At 37.8% G+C, this 25,441-nt stretch overlaps 1 protein-coding gene across 1 annotated transcript in view; it reads right to left on the bottom strand.

Moving 5' to 3' along the window:
* Window positions 1-25,441, bottom strand: part of LOC126370474 (tachykinin-like peptides receptor 86C) — an 84,244-nt gene that overhangs the window by 19,349 nt on the left and 39,454 nt on the right. Inside the window, exons 5-7 of the mRNA XM_050015346.1 lie at window positions 18,817-18,951; window positions 13,008-13,085; window positions 11,897-12,044 (exon numbers count right to left, since the gene is read on the bottom strand). Of these exons, the coding sequence (XP_049871303.1) occupies window positions 11,897-12,044; window positions 13,008-13,085; window positions 18,817-18,951 (361 nt within the window). The remainder of the gene's footprint in view (window positions 1-11,896; window positions 12,045-13,007; window positions 13,086-18,816; window positions 18,952-25,441) is intronic.

Below are 25,441 nucleotides of genomic sequence, written 5' to 3'. Positions count from 1 at the left end.
ATAAAACTACAATGAAACAATGATTGATTTTGGATTTTGTTTGGTTAGGACGCCGGGCGGGCAGCGCTTGCAATTGTGTCTATGTTTATATCCTAACCTAAGATTGTCCCAAGATGGCGGAGGATCGCAGAGGGGTGAAATGAAGTAGGAGAGGGGTGAAGTAGCTGTCATTTTCTAAACTCGGTACATTTGCGCTATGGTACAATTTTTTTGTATGAACATTTCCGGCCGTGTATCTATGACAGATTTGACATAAATTGTCAGTGCCGTACCGATCCGTCACAGTAACCACAATTAGTGATGGGCAAATATGAATTATAAATAAATGATCATTCAAATAACCGGATATTCAAATTCGATTGTAGGGAAAAGCTATTTGAATTATTAAATCATATAATATTTTTTGAACTGGATTTACAAAAAACTTTGTCAGACATTGACAGACATCAGACATCGTTTTTTTTTGGTTGAATTGTTGCCATCAGACAAGTTTTTTGTTTCCGGTCAAGTAGTTAATGCCATCTGCGGCATTTTTTTTTTGTATTAGGAGCAGTAGTAAAGTTTGTTGGGAACAAATCAGAAGGATTAGGTCATTATGTAACTCAGCACTGCCGCCGCCGTAATGCAAAGTGGAAATGTTATGACGACATGACCCTCAAAGTTTCTTGCAGCAAGCAAGACATTGTCATTCCGTCCCATTTAATAATATATGTTCACTCGTTATTTTTTTATATAAGTAATTGTTAATTTTAAAAATAAACATAAAATAATGTTTTTTATTAGCTTGAGTAACAATGATTATATTACTTACTGAAGACAATATTTATGTTACAGTCTCTCATAACCGATCACAGATCAAAACCAGTGTTAAATATTTTTTTGCAGTCAAAAGTGAAAAGTAACATAATACATGCTTATCCAGGAAATGCGTATATACTCTAGTTTTATTTAAGATTGTAATGATTCCTAGAAATATCCTTCTTTTATTAATATAATTCTGTACATATGCGACGACACCCAAATAGCATACTGAATATTCAATTTTGGTACCGGATATCAAATACCAACCGAATATTCGGCGCATCACTATTTAAACAAGAATATAGGATCCAGAGTTATAACGAAGATTATAACGAAATCATGAGACTATTTACTATTATTTCTAAACGTACACCCAAAGCAGCGTCCGTACATCAATTTGTATTTAAAATTAGAGAGAGAAATCATCTAGAAGTACTCATACTGAGTGGCTCCGCTGGGGAGTATGCTCTGCAGCGAAGCCACTTTAATTTGTTGTTTTCTTTCTAATTATAGCACGTACACATAAAATCTTTTCACGTACACTATGTACGTAGTACGTACATCAAACTATACTACAATTTACAGGAAGAAAACATCTCGAAGTATGCAAACTGAGTGGCTCCGCTGGGGAGTATGCTCTCCAGCGAAGCCACTTTAATTTGTTGTTTTCTTTCTAATTATAGCACGTACACATAAAATCTTTTCACGTACACTATGTACGTAGTACGTACATCAAACTATACTTCAATTTACAGGAAGAAAACATCTCGAAGTATGCAAACTGAGTGGCTCCGCTGGGGAGTATGCTCTCCAGCGAAGCCACTTTAATTTGTTGTTTTCTTTCTAATTATAGCACGTACACATAAAATCTTTTCACGTACACTATGTACATGGTACGTACAGTAATCTATATCGTTTTCAACTGAATTGGAGGTGGTGGCTCCACGACAGAGCATCACACGAAAAATTAGACGAGATTGCGTTCCCTACTCGTGAGCTCTTTTGTTGTAGTCAGTCGGTGGCCATTCCTACCACAATAGATGACGGCAACTTTTTTTTTGACGTGACTTATTGTAGATTTGCCGCAGATGGCATTAACTACTTGGCCGGAAAGGGCAATTTCTACCTCAATACCTTATAATATATACAATTTTAGCGACAAATTTTACTTAATCTTATATATACCTACCTGCAGGCACACAAGTATTGTCACTTTGACATAAGTCTCCCAAGCATTAGCTTCAAAGCGTTTTGTTCTGTTTTGCTTCTCACAACTCAATTCCCCTGGTAGTTGCGGCTTCCTAATACATCCCGCTTAGGGACGGTACTGAAAAGTGTCGGCACCCGAAGGACCTAATATAGGTACGACCCCGACGACCCGGTTACTCTAGCCATAGAGGCGGCCAATTAGCTAGCGACAACAAACACTTCAAAACCCCGATACCGACGCCGCCGGCACCGTCACATAGTCGTAAAAAAAATAATTGTACAGTTTGAACAGCGACTATAAAAGGAACGTGTTACCTCGACACGTGATATCACACATTCCCAGAGCGGGATTTCAAACCCTCGGTCAAATATTGGATCTGAAACGTAGGTACAGGGTACCTGACTCGGCTAATATAGCGTACGGCCGGGTAGAACTTCTCCCATCTCAGTTCCTCCCCAAGGGTTCAGAAGTCGCATTACAGTATTGGCAAAAGAAACATCTAATTTTCAAGAAGCCAATTTCTAAGTACCTCGTTTCTTATCCCAAATTTAACGGCCTCCGTGGTCCAGTGGTTGAACGTTGTGCTCACGATCCAGAGACCCCGGGTTGGAATCCCGGTGGGGACATATCAGATAAATCACTTTGTGGTCCCTAGTTTGGTTAGGACATTACAGGTTGTCACCTTATTTTCCAAAAGTAAGATGATCCGTGCTTCGGAAGGCACGTTAAGCTGTTGGTCCCGGTTACTACTTACTGATGTAAGTACGTAGTCGTTACATGAGTCATGTCAGGGGCCTTTGGCGGCCCAATAATAACCCTGACACCACGGTTGCTGAAGTTGGTAGTCCCCATCGGGAATCGAACCCGGACCTCCAGATCGTGAGCCTAACGCTCTAACCACTAGACCACGGAGGCTGTTAACTGACCAGACCGTGGCTATTAAATTAATAATGATGAAATCTAACCTGTCTATTGCGACATTTTTTAACCATAAATCACATCTGATTGTGATATTTCAAAACAGCTCTTACAAGGTTGTACCACTAAAACACTGAACATGCCTAAAACCAATAACATCGCGAGGGGCAAAATTTACTCAATTCCATTTTATAAAATTCTTGCCGAGTTGAGTTTCCTTTCCTCCAGGTATGCAAATTTAAGCTCCCAGCTTTTAGGAATATCAAAAGTTGGTAAAAATATGTCTGTACTAGATAAATAAACGCTAACCCCGGAAGCGCTAAATTATTCCGTAGCAAATACGATGTTAACAAGTTTAGCACTAACGGGAAATCTCTGCAGGATATTGTGAATTTTACATAAATATACAATTGAAACTTTTCAAATAATATTACAGCTTAGTTTTGTTACATGCATACGGTCCATTTTGCTAACCATATCTGACAGGCTATAACAGAACGGTGGACCTTTTAGACCATTGATAACTCTGACATGGTGAAGATGATAGGCGATGAAGATTTGCTTTTTTTAATTGTTACAAGGTACAATATGAAATAATTTGCCAAATTAACATCAAATCTTTGAAAAAGTAACTGCATCCATTAATTTTTTTACAAATAAAGTTTGTATGTCGTCACATCATTTTCAGAAAGCCAGTATTCTTACAGGCAAAAATAGATTTGAATATTCAACCTTATTTTCGATTTGTAAAATATTTATTTTACTATTGAATTAGGATAGGAAAAGAGAGGGTACTGGTTGCAATTCAACAACAGGTTTAGCTATGGACAAGCAAAAAATAATGGCACTTGATCTTTGAATATTTTTGTAGTAAGTATTTACTTTATATTTTTTATAAAAATATTCGGAGTTTGGTTTTACCGGTCATAGTAGCGATTTTGAACAATCTCGAAAAAGGGGACATTAAAACAAGGCTGTCTCTCAGTACAGAAACAATGTTTTTTGTGATGTATGTAGGTAGATTTGTCCTAGTTCATTATTTATGTATGAAGGTAGTTCTCTTCGATTAAACGGCGAGAAGCGTTTAGACGTGTTTTCTTGTGTGCTCCCTGGTTCCCGTGATTCCCTGGTAAATATTTCTCAGTGGCGACGAACAGTGCAAAAGACCCCGTGTGCAATCAGAGGACAGTGGAAAAGTGCTCAAAAGTGGTACAAATCGGACATTACAATGACGCTCGGTAAGGTCGAACCGTTTGACCTTGCGAAGGATAGTTGGACCTTGTATATCGACCGATTGGAACAATATTTCATTGTAAACGACGTAAAACCAGATAGAAAAGGCGCGATTTTAATTACGGTTATAGGGAGTGAAGCGTATGCATTGATGGACAATTTGTGTACACCCGATAAACCGGCCAACAAAAAGTACGACGACTTAGTGGCGGTTATGACGAAACATTTTAATCCAGAACCGAGTTTATTAGCGGAAAGATTTAAGTTTAGACAAAGGGTACAAAAGACAGATGAAAGTGTAGCGGATTACGTGGCGGAATTAAAAAAAATAACAAAATATTGTCAGTTCACGGCAGCGAGTTTACTTGAAAATATGCGGGACCAGTTCGTGTGCGGCATAAGGAATGAAAATATACGGCAAAGATTGTTCGCAGAAAAAAATGTGACATTTGATAAGGCGTATCAGTTGGCAGCAAGTATGGAAGCGGCCGAGGCAGATGCGGCGGCAGTGGAAGGACGTACCAACCGGGTTAGTGACGTCACAAGCGCATCGTCATCGTCGGCGGTACATATGATGGCACAGCACGCGGCAAGGCGCGAGCGAGGCAGCGGCTCCGGGGTGCGCGGGAGTGGAAGTGTGACGCACGACGCTGGTCGGTTTAGCGGCGGCGGCGGCGCGAGCACAAGCGCAGGACCGGGCCGGCAGATGAGTCACAATTCCCGAGCGTTTACGACAGGTGCCAATAAACACTTCAATGCAAATAAAAATAGATCGAAGAGCGAGTGTATTACTTGCGGAGGGCAGCACGACGCCAAAACATGCAAGTTCCAGCAGTATGTGTGCAGAATTTGTAACAGGCAAGGGCATCTAAAAAGAATGTGTCCTAATTTGCGAGGGGGTGGACCGGTATACAACATTACGGCGGAGGAGGAGGTAGTATGGCCAGACGCGGCAAGTGAGGAAAGTGATGAGGTAAATACCTATTCCATGGACAGTAATAAATTAAAAATGGTAGGGCCGTATACTGTAGTAGTTTATATTGAAGGTTGTTACGTAACAATGGAAATTGATACAGGAAGTGCAATATCGTGCATTAGTAAAGACTTGTATGATAAAATGTTTACCCAGCGTTGTATCCTTCAAGAAAGCGACTTAACGTTACGATATTACACAGGGGAAATTGTAAAACCTGTGGGAAAAATTACACCAGTCGTCATGTATAATTATAAGAGTGCTCAATTAGATCTTTACATTGTGGACAAAGGAAAAACATGTTTATTGGGCCGACAATGGTTAAAGGAGCTAGATATTAATATCAAAACAATTAATTGTAATTTAATATATAATACGAAACCGGTTTTCATGTTAAGCGAATTCAGTTCCAGATACTGTGAGGTGTTCGCGGACGGGCTCGGGCGGTACACCGGCGGGGCGGTGGGGTTCCGGCTGCGCGAGGACGCGCGGCCCGTGTTCCTGCGCGCGCGCCCGCTGGCGTATGCGCTGCGTGAGCCGGTGGAGCGCGCGCTCGACCAGATGGTGCGGGACGGCATCCTCACGTCTGTCGACACCTCCGACTGGGCCACACCGATCGTACCAGTCATGAAGAAGGATGGGAGCATACGTGTATGTGCTGATTTTAAAATCCGTAAAAATCCGTAAAATGTCTAGAGGTGGACCGTTTTCCGTTACCATAAGTTGAAGACTTGTTAGCTAAATTGCATGGTGGGGAGAAATTCACAAAGCTGGACCTGTCTCAAGCGTACGCACAGTTCGAGTTAGATGACTCAAAAAAATATACGGTCATTAACACTCAGAAGGGTTTATTTATGTATAATCGCTTGATATACGGTTTAGCTTCGAGCCCGGGAATATTTCAAAGAAAAATCGAACAGCTGTTTGCAGGTATACCAAATGTAGGTGTTTTCCTAGACTACAGTCATTATAACAGGTAAGAACGATGAGGAACACTTACGGACATTACATAAGGTATTCGAGCGATTGCAAAAGTACGGTTTAAAAATTAAAAATGAAAAATGTACTTTCTTGGCGAATTCTGTGACGTACCTAGGGTTTGTAATTACTAAGGACGGCATTCTTACATGCCCAGAGAAAATAAGTGCTATTAACCAAGCGCCAAAACCGAGTAATGTCTCAGAACTACGGTCGTTCTTGGGCTTAGTCATGTATTATGCTAAATTCGTGCCCAATTTGAGTACAATATTGTCCCCGCTGTACAATTTACTAAAAAAAGGAGTTAATTATGCGTGGAGTAATCAATGTGATGAGGCATTTAAGACAATTAAAAAAATATTAGTGTCGAGTGAGATTCTCGCACATTACTCGTCTGAGCTGCCGCTGATCCTGACCACAGATGCCAGCAGCGTGGGCGTGGGCGCGGTCATATCTCACGTCACGCCACAGGGGGAGCGTCCTATCGCGTACGCGTCACGGGTACTCAACTCTGCTGAAAAAGGTTATTCTCAGATTGAACGGGAGGCTTTATCTATTATATATGGTATTAGAAAATTTCACCAATACCTTTATGGTAGGAAATTCACATTGCGTACCGATCACAAACCACTCGTGACCATTTTCGGAAACAAGGTGGGAATACCTGTGATGGCAGCGAGCAGGTTGCAGCGCTGGGCGGTCATACTGGCAGGATACAATTATGATATAGAGTATGTGCGTAGTGCGAGAAATGCAGCGGATGCGTTGTCGCGTCTACCGGTGGGCAACGCGGGCCGTGAGCCTAGGGAAACTACTTATATTAATTTCATACAAGACTTCCTTCCGGTAACAAAATGCGTCGTTCAAAGGGCGTATAAAAATGATGATATATTAAAACGAGTCTACATGTATATACAAACTGGCTGGCCGAGTCATTGTGATGATAATGACATGAAACCTTACTTCCTTCGCCGGCAAGAATTATACTTGGATTTAGATTGTATTATATGGGGATATAGACTAGTAATACCAACAGAATTAAGAACAAAAATGCTGATGGAATTACATGTAGGCCACATGGGAATCGTGAAGATGAAGAGTATAGCTCGCAGTGTCATGTGGTGGCCCGGCATCGACGCGGACATCGAGCGCACGTGCAGGGAGTGCGGCGCATGCGCGGCGGAGGCGGCGGCGCCCGCGCGCGCGTCGCCGCAGCCCTGGCCCTACGTGACGGAGCCGTGGTCGCGACTACATGTCGATTTTCTGGGGCCATTTCATGGCAAAACTTTTTTTGTCCTCATCGACTCGACAAGTAAGTGGCTCGAAGTATTTTTGATGCCTCGCACGACAGCCTCCGCAGTCATTAAGGTTTTAAGAGAAACCTTTGCTAGATTTGGATTACCTAAGGAAGTGGTGTCGGATAATGGGCCGCCATTCTCGAGTAAAGAATACGTTGATTTCATGAATACCAATGGTATAAAATTAACGTATTCCCCTATTTATCACCCATCTTCAAATGGAGCCGCTGAGGGTGCTGTAAAGCTGTGCAAGCGAGTCCTGAAGAAGGCTATGCGTGAGCGAATGGACATAGATATGGCACTACAGGCATACTTAATGGCTTATAGGAACGTGGAACATGCTACCACTAGGGTGTCTCCGGCCGTACTTTTGCAACGACGAACATTACGGTCAAGGTTAGACTTGTTAAGAGGAGAACGTCAAGTAGAAAATAGAGTACAACAGGCACAGCGTAAGCAAATCGAATATTCAGGCGGCACGGACAGAAGGTTTCAGGTAGGCGAGCCAGTGTTGGCTCGAGATTATACAGGGGGGAAGAAATGGATGCCAGGTAGGATAGAAGGAACGATAGGTTCGCGCGCGTATGTTATTGGTCAGGAGCACGGTCCACCTATTAAAAGGCATGTCGATCAACTTAAACGTAATTGGTCTGCTTTGTGGCCTACACGAGATGCTGCCCCGGAAGAACTGGTTGCGAGTGACGGCAGTAACGCAAACCCAGCCCCTGAGCCATCTGGTCCAGCGAGTGCCACACAGGAGATGCCCCCGCTGAGCACTCAAGGTTCACAGATCAGCCGGGCCCCCACCGCTCCGCCGTTGGCCCCCTCACTACCGATTCTAAGACCCAGGGATAAACTTCGCCCAGTACAAAGATACGGGTTTGAAATAGACTAGGCTGTAAATCTAAATGTAGATATCTAAGAACCGTTGTAATAAAAGTTATCTACTAAGTAATTATTTTTTTATATAAGTCATGTTAATGTTAGTATTTAAGCACTGTGACACTAGATTTTAGTTAACACTATTTCAAAATTAAGTAGTGTAAGAGTTTCGTTTTATTTAAATATTACAGTTCAAGTTATGTTATATATTTAGCAATTAAGTGTGAGGGTGTGATGTATGTAGGTAGATTTGTCCTAGTTCATTATTTATGTATGAAGGTAGTTCTCTTCGATTAAACGGCGAGAAGCGTTTAGACGTGTTTTCTTGTGTGCTCCCTGGTTCCCGTGATTCCCTGGTAAATATTTCTCAGTTTTTGTTACTCTTAAATTATTCACCGTTTCAGAGTTTATTTAGTAAGGTATATTCTAGCCAGATGTTCCTTTAGGTTGCAATTAAGGAAAACTTGCGTCGCTTCAACTTGTGCCACTTTTTCAGCTTGGCTAGATAAATTTGCTGGAAGGAAGGAGTCCTTTTTCCGTACCGTTGCCTTATAGTGAAAACCACGTAAGCACCTTTTAAAAAAAAACACATTTTGATATGTTTTTCTTTAACAAATTAATAAAGAGGGTGTTAGTGATACAAGAGTATGGAACTGAAGATAATATAAAAGAGCACTAAAATTGTCATGAATTTTCCGACAGGAAATTCCATTTGATATCAACTCAGATTCATGGTCTGAAACATCCCTCTCAGTATTCGTTACGATGTCACTAACACCGTGTATTATATAAAATATAGTTCATTTGAACAACTTACGTCAAGGCACCTTACATGTGTATGATAACGTAGGGTTAGTACCCATAAGTTTTTTGATTAGACATCTTACAAAGCACACGATTTATAAATAATATTTGCTTTCTTCTCGCCAATCCCTTGCGGGTAGTTTCAACTGGTTAAGCTACAGTCTGTTGTGACGTCATCGCTCCTTATGGGACCATTCGGGTGGTACATAAAATGTTTCCCCACAGAGCTATTCCAGGACAACTCGCCAAAAGCAAAAGCATTATTCACCTTCAACTTCTAATATTTAAAGCAGGTGCTTAAGTTATAATGTAAATGAAGCTTCTCAAATTGTAATTTTGTAGGAGTAAATATATATAGACTCTAATATAAACGGGAAAATCGGAGTTAGCCCAGCCCAGTGAACGCGTGCCTTATCTACAATTAATTTCGGTGGCAGATTCCCACATGGGGCCTTGAAAATGTTTTTTGATTTATGTATGGATATCAGAAAATTTTTCGCCATAATGTTTTTTGATTTATGTATGGATATCAGAAATTTTTTCGCCATGTACTTAAATATAAACTTTTATAGCGATGTATTAAGTGCATTTACTCAAAAAACGATATCCGGGGTTCATAACGCGCAACGCGCAGCGAGACAAAGTAACCAATGTTCTCTGAAGTTATTTCCATATATTACGGGATAAGTCAGAGGTATATGAGCGATGTTGTCAGTGACGTTGGAGTTAAGTACATCAAACCACAAAATTCAAATGGAACCGCCATTTTGACGCTAATCAAAAGCGACTGCCTGTCTGACGTTCCAACCTCCGAACGGAAATCCAGCCCAATACAGTTTAGGTTACATACCTCCGAAACAAATTTTTCGTGGGTTTCCTCACGATGTTTTTCTTCACCGCTGAATGAGTGATGAATTCGAAGACAAATTCTAAATTCGTTAGTTTAGACCCGTGCTGGGATTCATACCTGCAATCTCACATTGAGAGTTGAACGTTGTTCCGACTGGGCTCAAATGGCTTACATGTAGCCAGTGAATCCAAATTTTGGTTCACGACAAGTCGTAAAATGGTAATTGTTTCAGTAGTAGATCCAGTACCATACAGCCGGGTGTTCTGAGTAGGTATGTGTTATAGAAAGCAAGTCTGGTTCAAAACAACTTGAAAGTGAACCAAACTTTATTTCGGGTTCTTTCTATTTTAGGTACCTATCCTCTTATGTCCTGTGTTTGACAACACAGCTTGGCAATATGTATAAATAGGCATATTTGTTTTCGATCTGCCTGTATTTGTGTTTGTTTTTTGTCTACGGGCCCTTGGGGGTATTATTTAGTATAGCAATAACGTAAGTATATTGTATAGATAGAACACTCGATAAACTTACATTATAAGTGGTTTTAAATGTATATTATTAGACAGGACATTATTCATTTTGGGAGTTTGAGAATAGAAACTTTCAAAGTCTAATAAAAGCTAATGTAACGGTCACAGGGATTAAGTGTTGTGGCAAACTTTTCACTCATCGGTACTTTTGGTTTCAATATTGTTTCAAAGGAGAGCGATGACCTTTCTACTTAGTAATGAAATCATTATTTCATGCCTGTCTACGAGATTCAAGACGCACGGACGGATTTCAAAGAGACGGATGGAAGGGACGGAGGGACGGAGGGACGGATTTTGAGGTTTACTGTTAATATTTCCTTAATTGTGCGAGCCACAAGGAACATAAATTTAAACTTAATTTTAACTTAAAACAACATAAATTTAATATGAAACTCTTCAAACATTTCTGGGCAAATGAAATGAGCCACCCCAGATTATTTTTTAAATCGCAATATCAGGGTCTTAACTGCGGAGATAAAAGGGAAACACGGCTAAATTATTAATTAAAAATTAAGCTGCTTCTTATCTGAGTTAGGAGCAAATAAAACATAAAAAATCGCTTAGCTGCTTATTTTCCCGGAAATGGCGTAAAAACGACCAAAGAACTGTGTCCTCTTAACAAGTTAAATGGGTGATATGGACGATATATGGGTGAGGATACCCAATCACCTGGGAAACTTACAAAAATAAAATTAAATCAAAGACATGTGACTCGGACGGGACGTGAGGCCCGTAGCCTTTGTCATTTTTTTCGATTTAATTTTCTCTTTATCACTGTGTGGTTCATGATATCTAACTTAGGATTTCATACCAAAACTGACTGCAAGTTTTCTTTCAGCGGCTTATGGTGGACCAGCTATAAAAAGGGTGTTAGTGATATCGTAACGAAAACTTTGAAGGATGATTCAGAACATCATTCTGAGTTGATATCAAATAGAATTTTCCGTCGTAAAATTATGGAACTCAAAATAATTAACGAAGACACTAAAATTTCTTTACTTTTTCGACAGGAAATTCCACTTGATATTAACTCAGAATTATGGTCTGAATCATCCTCCTCAGTATTTGTTACGATGTCAATAACACTCACCTGTACGTAATTGTATGGGATGTAAATGTCATCGTAACAAATACTGAGGGAGATGATTCAACTCATTATTCTGAGTTAATGTCAAGTGAAATTTTCCATCGCATAAATATAGAATTGAAAATAATTAAAAAAAAAAACAAAACAAAAAACTTATGAATTTCGCGACGGAAAAATCCTCTTGATATCAACTCAGAATCATGGTCTGAATCAAAGAAAGTAAGAAAGAAAAAAACATTATTACATTGTTTTTTTCTTTTTTTATTTATTAATCATCCCCCTCGGTATTCGTTACGACGTTACTAACGCCCTGTATAAAATATGAAACTGACCTTTCGCTTGGCTCTGACGACCTGCATCTGATGATGCGTGCACTCCCCAATGGCCCGGCCTCGCAGCGCCGCACTCATCCGGGCATAGGCCCACACCATCACCGACATAGGGGCCACATACGTCACGGCTAGGAACACTATGTTGTAGCTGTAACAAACGTTATTTATTTATACCGTAGCATTGGCTCACGGCCTCCGTGGCCCAGTGGTTGGAGCGTTGAGCTCACGATCCGGAGGTCCCGGGTTCAAATCGCGTTGGGAACATATCACACAAATCATTTTGTGATCCCTAGTTTGGTTAGGACATTACATGCTCATCACCTGATTATTCGAAAGTAAGATGATCGGTGCTTCGGAAGGCACGTTAACGTTAAGCCGTTGGTCCCGATTACTAATTACTGATGTAAGTGAGTAGTCGTTACATGAGTCATGTCAGGGGATTTTGGCGGCTCAATAGTAACCCTGACACCAGGGTTGATGAGGTTGGTAATTCACCTCACAACCCACACGGAAGAAGATTGGAATTAAAATGATGATTATTACATTCCAAATGGGGTGTGGAGGCTCCCCCAAAGCTTGTGTAATAGAAATAGGAGGTTAGCGACAGTGACAGAATCTAAACCCATGTCATGCTGGATCTAACCCTTAGCTTTATTGAAATTCGCATGACGCGCGGGATGACAAGCAGTATAGTACAACAATCGTTATTTACCCATTATGGTTTTTTTCTCACCCCATACAATACGCAGAAATGCGTTTGTGCGTGCGTGTTTGTATTTTTTTTTTTGGAATGTTCTATAACCTTAACGACATGTATACAAACTTACTTCCGCATTTCATTTAATATTAATAATGATTTCTTCAAACTGTAAACGATACATAAACAGATTTAATTAGATTGGCTACGTTTGGACAAAATGTCTCAATGTCATGGTATAGTTAATTCTGCATGACATAATAACTGCAAATAAAGCAGAAGGGACTAAGCAATAAAAAGTTTTGTGGGAAAGCTGAAATAATTTAATATAATATATAGAGCTGAAGAAAGAACTAGAATACTTCTCATTTTAAATACTGTTATTCCACTGACAGTAAGCAAAGATTTACTCACCAGTAATCCGTCCTCGATGTAGGATAGCTCCCGTCAGGCCACTTTATAAAACAAATTTCCCTCTCACCGTTGATGTACCTGCAACAACACAAACCACTAAAATCAGTTCACTTTGCATATCAGAGTATTGGGGATGGAATTTACATATTGAGCTTTCACGCGGTTGTTATTAAACTACGGATAATAAACACGACACTTCTATATCGAAAATTATATTTTAAAAATACAGCTACAATGTTATTATATCTCATTCTGTCACCTATATTTTTTTCACGCATTTGTTACCTATAGTATGTAAGTTACTTTTGGTTGTTTATTTTACTTATTTGTAGTTCAATGTGTTTTTCGGGAAGAGCGGAGTCTCCTGATACAAGCGCTACGCTTAAAAGGAGGCTCCAATCACCTATAATAGTGTATTGGTTTTCTACAAACAAAGTATTTTGTATAATATTAGCTTTGCCATGAAACTGCTACGCGCTACGGCGTAGCAATGATAACGTAACACATTATAGCAACGATAAAAGTTTGCTAAACACACTAAATAAACGTAGTAAGGGCCAAAACACACGAGGCATAACGCATCCTCTGTGATTGACATAAGTTTGAGTAATAAATGCGGCGTCTACGTCTCAACGTGCTTATTTTTTAATGATTTATTATGCTTTCCACCTAATGTTAAGCGACGTTGTGGTCGAGAATGGGGCATGCTTACCTAGAAAATGTCTATCAGTCAGTCAATCAATCAATAATTCTTTATTGCACAAAAACATAAACTCAAGATATGTAGTAACTGACGAATAAATAAGCACAATAGGCAACCTTATTACTAAACAGCAATTTCTGCCAGGCAAACTGAAGGTGAAACAAGTTTATGAATTTGTCTATGCACCATTGAATTTTATGTTTATGTTTATCATCGTTATTAGAATTGAATCACTGAATAATAAGTATTATCCCCAAGCGATTGAAGTTTATGTTTTTTTTTTAATTCACGGCATCGATTATGACGGAACTTGACCCATGAAAATTCAATTTGTCGAAGACTTTCTTGACCATATAAAACTTCTATCTTATGGATAATCAATCGCCAAGCTTTATTGTATTGGAAAGACTTAGGAAGTTCAATCGTTTATTATTAATACCACTAACGTTCTTGGAGAAAGTAATAGTTGTTATTAAATAGTTCAAAGACAATTACCAAGTATTCAGCTGTCTCGTTCAATTTACGCTGGGCTAACTGTTTATTCAGCAGACATCGGCCACAATTCATGTCCATCTATCAATTACCTATTACTAAGCCGTGGTAACCCAATTGGTAAAATGCTTGCCTCTCACTTTGATGTCGCAGGTTCGAATCCAGCACATGCTTAAACCAATGATTGTCGAATTTGTTTTCGAATTCATATTTGGCTGGATTATTAATGATTATGACGTGCTCAACGGTGAAGAAAAACATCGTGAGAGAACCCACATTCCCGATAAATGCATTTTCGGAGGTGTGGCATAATCTGTATTGGGCTTGTTCTCCCTTCTTAGGTTGGAAGGTCAGACAGGCAGTCGCTTCTTAAAAAACCGGGCCTGTCAAATCTTCAGGTTAGGTAAGCGGACCCTGTGAAAAAAGGGATGATGCCTGGGGAATCAAGTATTTACGGGACCAAACGGTTTTCACCTTACAAGTCTTACACTCAACATTGTTCGAGCAAATCCTTGGAAGGTTTCGAGGAAAGAAATGCATTTACTAAGATAGGGACACAAAGGCGTTAATTTCACTCCCATCGCAAACGGAATACAAATTACGTATTTCCCGAATACAATACTAAATAATCAAGAATTTTAAAAATTAGGTCTTTCTCTTCGTATTTTATATGTAGCGTGTGGCGGCGGTGACCAACTCGTCGTTTACAATACGTCAATTACAACAACCGTCTGTAATAACCTAAATACGGCTACATAGAATTTATTACACATAAACGTATGCTGTTAAATGTAAATATATTATAGTAGTATAAATTTCTTTATAGTTACAATGTTAATAAAATACATAACATAGTCAAATTAAAAAAACATACACAAATATATAAAAAAAAACATATCGGGCGTCAAAAAGCCCTCCGGAAAGCGAGCCCCGCCCGAACGTACCCATTATGCTTGCAGCGTTACCTCTCTGGACCGCAAGTGAAATACGCTGCGCGAGGAAAAAGCCAGCTCCAGTGTCTCCACCTCCAACCCTTATACGTGTACTAACGTGCACGTGTACGTGTGTCCTTATTTGTGTGCTTAATAATAATCTCTTTATTTGCTAAAAGCCTTAAGTTTTTTTTCCGTACCTTCTTCTATCGTGTGGGTTAAGAGGTGGGTTACCAACCCCAACAACCCTGGTGTCAGCGTTATTATTGAGCCGCCAAAGGCCCCTGATATGGCTCATGTAACGACCACATACTTATATCTGTAAGTAGTAACTGGGACCAACGTCTTAAAGTGCCTTCCGAAGTACTTTCGGACAATCAGGTGATCAGCCTGAAATGTCCTAACCAAACTAGGGATCCCAAGGTGATTTTTGTGATATCCGGGACCTCCGGAACTTGAGCCCAACGCTCAACCATTGGACCACAGAGTCCGTTACCGAAAAGCATGGATATAAATAGAACCTTTGTAGACAGCAATTCTGCGAAATACTATAAATACCACATTGCTAGAGCTAATCTTGTTCTAGATTACAACTAGGGAATTACCTGTCCCAGCGACATTGCGAGCTTCGGTTATTAGGTGCTGCATGTTTATCTATGTAGAAAATACCTGTTCCCTGCGGTATTGCACGCATCAACATCATCAGCCCATTAACGTCCCCACTGCTGGGGCACGGGCCTTCCCTATGGATGGATAGGGAGATCGGGCCTTAAACCATCACGCGGGCCCAGTGCGGATTGATTTCGCGTTTCTATTAACCGCCAAACTTAAATCGCATCTGTTGTTAGTTATAAGGCCTACTAATGTGAGTCTTTTGCTTACAACAGGGTATTTGACTGGGAAAAAAAAGATAAAATACTAATCTGGAAATAGAAGCCAGCTTATGATGTTCAAAAATCAATCTCGTTTTGCCTTTTGACTTATTTTCGAATTTTAATTACGAATTAAGTAACAATGAGTACGACGTTTGACCGATTTTATTGATGACGTCACAGTACAGTATTTCCATACAATCTCCAAAGAAAACTTTCGTTTTGACGTTTCTTATAAGCAATTACTTATTCACTGCAGCCTTGAAATTCCAAGGTTATGGTGTTTCGAAAACACACCAACGATTTTTTTTATAGGTATTACACTCACACGTGCTTAAGGAAACTCACAAAGAGAAAATTAAATCGGAAAGCTTAGCTCTGATGGGTCTTGAACCCGCAGCTTATATCAAGCCTGGTCGATCATATAACTAGTATTTACACCACCAAGTCTTCATTCGGTTCAAGCGAATTTTTCGTTAATATCGTCGCGTCAACTTAGATAGCGTGTACCGTGTCACAGGGGCCAGACACTATTATCGGATATTGCAGAGCTCCTGTAGTAGGTTACATCGGATTATGAAGTGTCAAGACGTGTTACTTGGAACTGTGGCCAGGTTTCTCAACCACATAGCATTGATGTGCCGTTTGGGAACATTCCGCGCAGTAAAAGGCGCAAAAGTTATGTAAAAATAGCTTTATTACCTAGACTTTAGGATCAGAGTAAATTTTTTTTTTGACGTGACTTATTGTAGATTTGCCGCAGATGGCATTAACTACTTGGCCGGACAAATGGGGAGCGCTGAAGGCTCTCACCCGGTACAACGTTTAAGAAAACAGGCCTGAGGGTGCCCAGTTGGGCGCGAACCTCGGCTCAGGGCGTCGTCTGAGAGGAAAAATATTTGAAAGAATTAATCGACCCTAGTGGGTCGATAGCGATAAGCGCTGAATGAGGGAAATTGTCGACCATGCCGGCGGGGTCGGTATCGGGGACCTGATCAGAGTACAAGAAAGATCAATTTGAAAGAAAAGCAGGCATCATTTTACTATGACCATTTTGGGAACATCCCGGGAACGACATATCACTGTTTCACTGATTGTGTGTGTGAAGACCATCTCAATGGTGTAATGACCAGACATCGCTAAACCAAAGGTACCGGTTTGGATTCCAAATTTAAAGTCCTGATCCTAGTAATATGACTCTACAAAGGATGTTTATGTTTTAATCAAATTCGTAATATCTACGTACTTACTTACCTAGTCTTAACACTTCACTGCTTTTAATTTATCTTTTCAAAGGAGTCTCCCGGAGTGACGTATTAGGTATTGAATTTTATATTGGTATTTAATTTTGTAATTTAATATGCTTATGTTTAAGGTCTTAACAAATGTGTGACGTAGATACTTACTTAAAATAATAACAAATATCACGTCTTAAATAGGTATTTAATTATACATATATCTAAAAAATACTTTTTATTTTTACCCGACTGCGACAAAGCCGAAATGAAGGGTTTTAGTTTTCTATTATACATTATTATAATATGTGATTTCTGGATGAACTTGAGTTCCCACTTTTCTAGACGTTTCTTGGTAAAGCATTGAACTTGATAGAAAGTCTTATGCACGTGTCCTGTATCTAGATTCATATTTGAAATTCTAATATGGTACGTGATATAATAATTTTATACAGATAAGGCTACGCATCAAGTGCTAGTGACAGCGCTTTTTTTTATTTTTTTTTCCGTTCCCAAAGGTGCCTGACAGAAATGCTGCTTTAGCACCAAACGATACAAACTGTATATTTCTATATGCCTTAGCGCACTAATACAAATTTAATGGTACAGCCATTATATGAGAGGGCGAAATTAAAGATGACCTTTTTTTTCCCCTAACATGTGTGTCACGTGATTTTGTTCGTATTTTGACAGAACGACATGACTTGTTTGGGTTCACATATTAGCACCAATCGACAAAACGACTCAATTATATCTTCAGAATCGATAAAATGACTGTGACAAAATTTTATCACGTTGCGCATGTTAGCCCTACAACTCAGTATTAATGTATAATAAAGAGTAAAAGTAGGTACAGAATTATAATAATATAAAAAATCTAAAGTAAGTAATCAACAAACCTAGCCAACACTGGTTGCCAGATCTGACGCCAACAATACAAAAAGAAAATACAAATATACTTTATTGCACTAAAATAAATAAAATAGTTACAAAAGAGACTAAATAAAAGAAGAAAAAAAAAAGAAATGCGAAGATTATACTGAGTTGGCCTGGGAGCGATTGAAAACATAGAAGGCGTTCAGCTGCTTATCTCCCCGGGCATGTCATAATAACCGATTGCTGATGAAATATATCATTTATAACATGATGGTGATTGGCGGACGGTCTAAAAAGGCCATTTGAAATATAAAAGTAAGTGCGCAATGTCAACAAAATGTCAAAGAGCAATATTGCTTTTTAAGAAGATTTAAGATTGTGGGTTTTCAGATCTTGTGATCACCGTAACCACACTGTTCATTGTATCATTTTAATGACTTCGTATTTTGATGTGGGCCCTGTCCAAGTCAAAATACGAAGACACACACATAGTACATCCCATTTGGGATTGCAGGCGTGAGTTTATGTATGTACCTATGTATAATACGGATACGGGATATCAGCAACTCTCTTCTAAAGGCTATTGCTGATAGAGCGGCCTAAACACTGATGGCCTTTAGTTTTACTCTACTAACATAGCCTTAAGCAAATACTAACAACAAATGGATGTTGTTATAATAAATAAATAATAATACTTACTTCTTCTTATACGTGTCAGAGTACAGCAGACTAGGTAAGGCAAGCAGTGCGCTTGCGCACCACACGCTGAAGAGCGCTGCGCGGGCGACGCGGCGGCTCAGTCGGTGCTGCAGCGGCTTCACTATGGCCACGTACCTGTTCAAAATAGAATATTAGGTACGAATAGTAAGTATGTAAAAAAGAAGACAATTTCTCTAGACACGTGATTAAATAATAAAATAAAATAGTGTATAAAAAATAAAGAAATAATAAATTATTCTTATTCGGTGGATGAAACTGACTTGCATACCTAAGATGTGATACCTTTATACAATTTCATGTTAATATTAAAATATTCTAGTCACAGCCAACAAAAAACATCACTTTTCGAAACCAGAACCTATCCCACACATAATAATTGATAACTTTCTTTTAATACACTCCTTAATTATTTTTTACAGTATGCAAAATAAACATTTTTTTGTGCAGCGGGGGCCATTGAGCTGCGGCGCGTGAGATATTAATCAATCAAAGTAATCGCGCGTGACAACGCGTTTGCTTGAACGCTTTTATAAATCACCGCAATACACAGGTGTATACGATCGATCTGCAAAACTAAGTACAACACTTTTATTTTTTTTCTAAACTATAGAAGTTAAGGATTCAAATTAAAAAAAAAAACTTTATAGATAATTTATCTGCTTTATTTATAAACTGTACATTAAGAATATTTAATATCCTGTTTATTACGAATCCTGTGTACTTAAAAAAATATATACTTTTAAAAGAATAGTACTTATTTTTGAAGACTCACCGGCCTGCAAAACAAATTGAATTTATATAATATTTGAATTTACCGCGCACCACTCAACGCTCCGCTCTGAGCGACATCCTCGTATACGAGATCTAAGAAAAATGTACCTAAATAGGTATCGACTTAGTACGTACTTATTTTAAAATTTTAAGTACGTAATTGTAAGTAGTATACAATTGTAGAATAAAATAGAATTGAATTTGGATTGAATTGATAGTAGAATTGTTTTTGTAAAATTGTAGTGTATTGAAGTAGTTGTAGTGTAGTGTAGTAATAGGTACGTGCTTATAGTATATTCTTCCGTGTATTAAGGCTCTATCAAACTAGATCACCATGGTGCACCACGAACGGGAAATTACTCAGTTGCTGGCAAGGTGAGGTACTCATTATACAATTGCATACTTTTTTTGGAATCGCAACCTAAAATAGGGCCTCTAAGTTATAATATTTGTCGTCCTGAATAAGAAAGGTATTACAAACTACTGTTTGATAACTCGTAAAAATAACATTTTCATTTATTTTTATATAAGTAATCGTTGAAAAAAGACACTTACAACGATAGATCCAAAGTATTTTATGGGAACGAAAACTAAGTTGCGGAAACCATTACATATGCAAACCGCATCTTTTAAAAGAATTATTCTTCTATTATATAAACGCTTGGAGGATTCTTCATTTTGTTTAAGGAGCAAAGAATCTTGCAGTATAATAGAGTGTGAGTGAGTGTTCTGGACCGTGAATAATAAGTTTGGAAAAGTAATCTTGTCTGGGTCAGCGCTTCAGTTTACTGTATATACTTGGCTATAGTAAAATTGCCTTTAACGTTTCAATATACTGTCCATTTCATATATAATATACCGGTTGATCTTTGAAATATGACCTATTCAATAAATGTATATTCATAAATCTAACAAACGCTTTGATTTGGCAACGATTCCCATTTGTTTGGAAGTCGCAATCCCTCTTGAACGAAACGCCAAACATTCAGCAATTAATTCCAATTTCCACTTTAGGTTGTGGTCTCATGTGGAAAATTAGCAATCATAATATGCTAATTTAGACAGAGAGTTCTAGGCTAAAAAATGTTATTATTGAACAAATCAAATGAAGTATCTACAACAGCTCTATTAATAAGAATATTTATGATTCTTGAAAAACGCATTCAACTCACAATGAACAGAATATTGGTTTTGTTTTTTCTTTTTGTTATTTGAATAGAAAATATAATTGCTTATTTTTATATTTGGGTGTGCGGGATGTTTTAAAGAAAGACCAAGAGTAGTAAATCGGCGAGCATGCATAAAGGTTTGATAAGAGGAGAAGAAGTGGTGTTTCAGGATCGTGGTAAGTCGAATTCCGTGATTGGAAAGATCAAGTCTATTTCCAATGAGAAATAGACTTGATCTTATTTGGGTGCAGCAGGTTTTGTGTTCAGTTACAATGTTACAAACTTAACATAACATAAACAGCCTGTATACGTCCCACTGCTGGGCACAGGCCTCCCCTCAATCAACCGAAGGGGGTATGGAGCATACTCCACCACGCTGCTCCAATGCGGGTTGGTGGAGGTGTTTTTTTACGGCTAATAGCTGGGACTAACGGCTTAACGTGCCCTCCCAAGCACAGAATCATCTTACTTTTTCGGACAATCAGGTGATTCAAGCCTGAAAAGTCCTTACCAAACAAGTGATTTCGACAATGTCCCCATCGGGAATCGAACCCGGACCTCCAGATCGTGAGCCTAACGCTTTAACCACTAGACCACGGGGGCTGTTACGAACTTATAGCAACAATATTACAGTTTAATCACTAGAAAAGTTAGATACGCGAGAACTGATCATGATAACGTTGTTTGCATACAAATAGCACTATTTATTCTGGTGTCGTCAAATGAGGAATGAGAAAGGAGCTATGAATTTTCAAAGATATTTGAACTGGGGAGTAATTTCTCCGATTCTTTGTGTTTGAAACTCATCTCGCTACGGTGGCGGCGTCAATTAAGTAGCATTGTCGAACGTTCGATTGGAATTGGATTCTGAATTTAAAAATATTTGTGATTATTTATTTTCAAGATTCTTTATCCTAGTATGTATAATGGATGTTCCTAATGGGTGGAAGAAGTTGAGACTTACTAGGTCCTGTTATCCCGTTTTTCACATACTAATTGACAGGTCCGGAAGAAGTTCAGACTTAAGTACATAAGATAATTAGTTCAGAATGTCTGAAGAAGAAGACGATTCATTTTAGAGTTATATCCCCTAATAATGTTTTCTTTATTTGGGTAAACAGGCTACCTTTAGAAGTCACATTAAGGTAAAATAAAGACCATCTTACTGATTTAAGAGCTAAAACTAGAGAAATAAGGCGATTTATATAAATGGTTTTTTAATTAGCGTAACGTATTTTTCCTTTACATACCGAATCAACCCACCTACTTTAATACTGTACTCTTTTCGCACATTTGTAAGACGAGTTTGAAGTACCCTTTTACATACGCCTACGGTAAGTTTTTAAGTATAAGTAAGTAAAGTGCTTGATATTGTAAGTAGAAATACTATAGTAAGAATAGAAACAGTATTTTATGTCAGGATGTGAATGCCTAATCCAGACCGTATTTTGAGATCTTAAGAGCTACAATCTAGGAAGCAAAATACGCGAACAAAAAAAATGAAGTTTAACATCTAAAACCTGACTATGGAAAAATTAACCAAAAAGTATGAAACAGAATAGCTATTTCTCTGAAATTCTTCTAAATAGTGATATTTAGAAGATAGTCATGGTTGTATGCCGCGATAAGCAAAGTCAAACATGATTTTTACGTAGTCGGTTTTTAAACTTTATTTTTTATTTATATTATTATGATATATGTACATACATATACATATACGAGCGTTTTGATATAATAAAGTACAACAATTCACTCCTTCAATATTGTTAGATATTAATACGAAACTTCATGAATTTAATAAAGTTCACAGCTGTTTGTTCCTTTAGAACGTAACAAATTCGTTTATTTTTTTGCACTGCCTATCTATCGCTATGCTTTTATTAAATACATTACCTACACCTAAAGGTTGCTTAGAAGAGAATGCAATACTACTACCTATGCAGTTAGGCAGCCGATGTACAACAGGCCTACCTGGTTATAATTGTTTAATTTAGTTTATTGCATTGCATTTCATTGTATTGTATTGTAGTTATTAATATATATTTTTTCTGATTTCTATGAAAAATATTGTACTGATAATGATAATGATTGCTGATTTATCAGCAAACATAATTACATATCATTTACTTCAGAAAATACATGAGTCATTTTTCTAGCCTAGTTGTCTAGGCCTTTCTAAATTGTGGTCAGCCTTAGATCAAAATCAAAGGCAAAAAGATAACAGTAGTTCTGTGCTAAATATAAAAAAGGTTTGAAATAGCACAATTGGACACTTCAAACCTTTTACTGCTATTTGAAGATATAGAGTATTCATATAGTACAATTTTATCCCGTAAAGCTGTACGGTTGATTGAAGTAAGTAGATAGGCTTAAATAGCCTTTATATGCGTATAAAGGTTGCCTGCCCAAGGTTGCCTGGAAGAAATTTCTATTTATCAATAAGGCCACCGATTGTATTTCTCTTGTCACATTTGTAATTGTTTTTAGTGTTTATATGTGCAATTAAGCGTTTTTCTATTGTATTGTATTTAAAAACAGTTTTACTACTGTTCTAGCGGAACAATCCATTGCGTACAGTAAACTTGAAGTTTCAAATCACAAACATGGGTAACTATTGTAAGAAATAATACAAACTTACGTTGAGCTTAATTAACAAAATGGTAATTTGCATAAACAAGTTGAATGTACTACAAAATATGTCAATATCTGGATGTTCAGTAATCATGACATTGAACAATGATAAAAATCGGCCTGTAGGAGCATTGGGCTATAAGCTGAACAGTGCCAATGTAAGAAAACAAAAACATGTTGTTTACTAGAATTTCTGATTTTATTATCACTTGAATCTCAATTTAAGATTGATGACATTGTTTTAATAATGTTTTGTATGCATGCTACTACGAAAGTCATTAGTTTTAATGAAGGTTGTATACATAATCTATTTCACTTTGTTTAGGTACTTACTTACTTTTGATTGCTTTTATAAGTATTGTTTGCATCTCCAACACTTTGATGCAAAACGTGTTACATATATTATACTATTATGTATTTGTCACTTTTGAACTGTTAGTAAAAAGTCACCAGTTTCATTTTATGGATAAGCAGCATTACATATATTTTAAGTTCGCCCCTCACATCAATAAAACTCTCTCTCACACACACACAAGTGAGCTGTTTATTCTACTTCGGAAAGCAGAACGAACCTTTGATGGAAATTCTTCAAACTTTTTTGACGTGACTTATTGATGGAGGGAATTCTCTTCAATTTCTAACCTGCAAGTTGTACTTACAAATGATAAATTAAAATGAATATTCTTAATAACATTTTATAAATTAAATCATAGTAAACATATAAAACAATACTTAAAATATAAGTGCAATAATATTTTTAAAACATAAGTAAGTAGTATAAATTCAAAATATAAATTGTATCACTGACTAATAATTAAGTATGTTGTCCTCTCTACCAGTTGCTGTGCCCTTACCGGGTCCATGATGATACAATACAATACAATACAAGTATACTTTATTGCACACAACATACAAAACAAATATACTACAATAATACTATAAAACACTAATAATGAGAAGAAGGGGTAGACCTAGGATAACATTTATGAAACAAATAAAAGAGAAGGTGCAGGTCGTGTCGTATCGGGAGGTGAAGGTTTTGGCGGGAAGAAGAGAGGAATGGCGGTTACTCCACCGACAAGAGCGCAGCTCTTAAATAGAGAGAGAGAATATAATACTTCTGTATTTTTACAACACCACAATTTGTACGAACACATGGTCGCAATAAAACATTTCTATTTCTATACCTCTAAACTGTAATTGCTGTGCCCAATCCGAGCTCATATGTGTTACTCACCTATGTTACCAACTTTCTACCATGTGGAACGCAATAAATGATATGATTATAGAAACGAGCTGTAAACAAATAATCCCCAACTGAAAAAAAAAAACACATCGACTGCCAGTAGGTACCTGTCAGTAAACCGGTCTTACGCTACGATACACACAGGATGTTTCGACGTTTCCTATTTGCCTACATAATTGAGCCTTCTGGTAACAAACCAAACACGTTTTACGTTCGATCGATTGTCATTCACCCGCAGGCCTATTTGACAAATAATATATCGAACGTATTTCATAGTCTCCGATTAGGTAGTTTCCTAGGTCAAAGATAAATTATGAAATTCTGTTAGTGCTAAATATAGACAGATCTAAAACTGACAAAAACATTTTCTTTTTTCTATTTAAGTAACATATTTTTTAATTTTAATCAAGTTTCTATGACGTGACAGTGTGCTTTTTCATACAAATTCCATGTTTTGACGTTTCATAAAAGTTTTCTATCACTAAATGCATTCATTTAGATAAGTAAGTACTTACTAGGATAACTACCCACACGAATTCGCACAGCTTGTGTAAAGCCATGAATATGAATTAATACACGTACCTATTACGTTACTAAGACGTGAATATAATATTACACATTGATAACATAATATTATTAGAGCAAACACGGAGTGAAAGTTTCGGTAAAGTTAATTTGTAGAAGCCAAAATTCCAAAGTAGTTTAATTATAACACTGAACTTCAAAAGTTAAGCGCATACGCAGAAGTTTAGCATAAATGACTTAAATGTTTGCTTAAATAGAGAGA

This window comes from Pectinophora gossypiella, chromosome 10 (assembly GCF_024362695.1).
Source record: "Pectinophora gossypiella chromosome 10, ilPecGoss1.1, whole genome shotgun sequence".
Taxonomy (NCBI): Eukaryota; Metazoa; Arthropoda; class Insecta; order Lepidoptera; family Gelechiidae; genus Pectinophora; species Pectinophora gossypiella.
The sequence above is the reverse complement of the archived record's forward strand: the minus strand, read 5'-3'. Positions and strand labels throughout refer to the sequence as shown.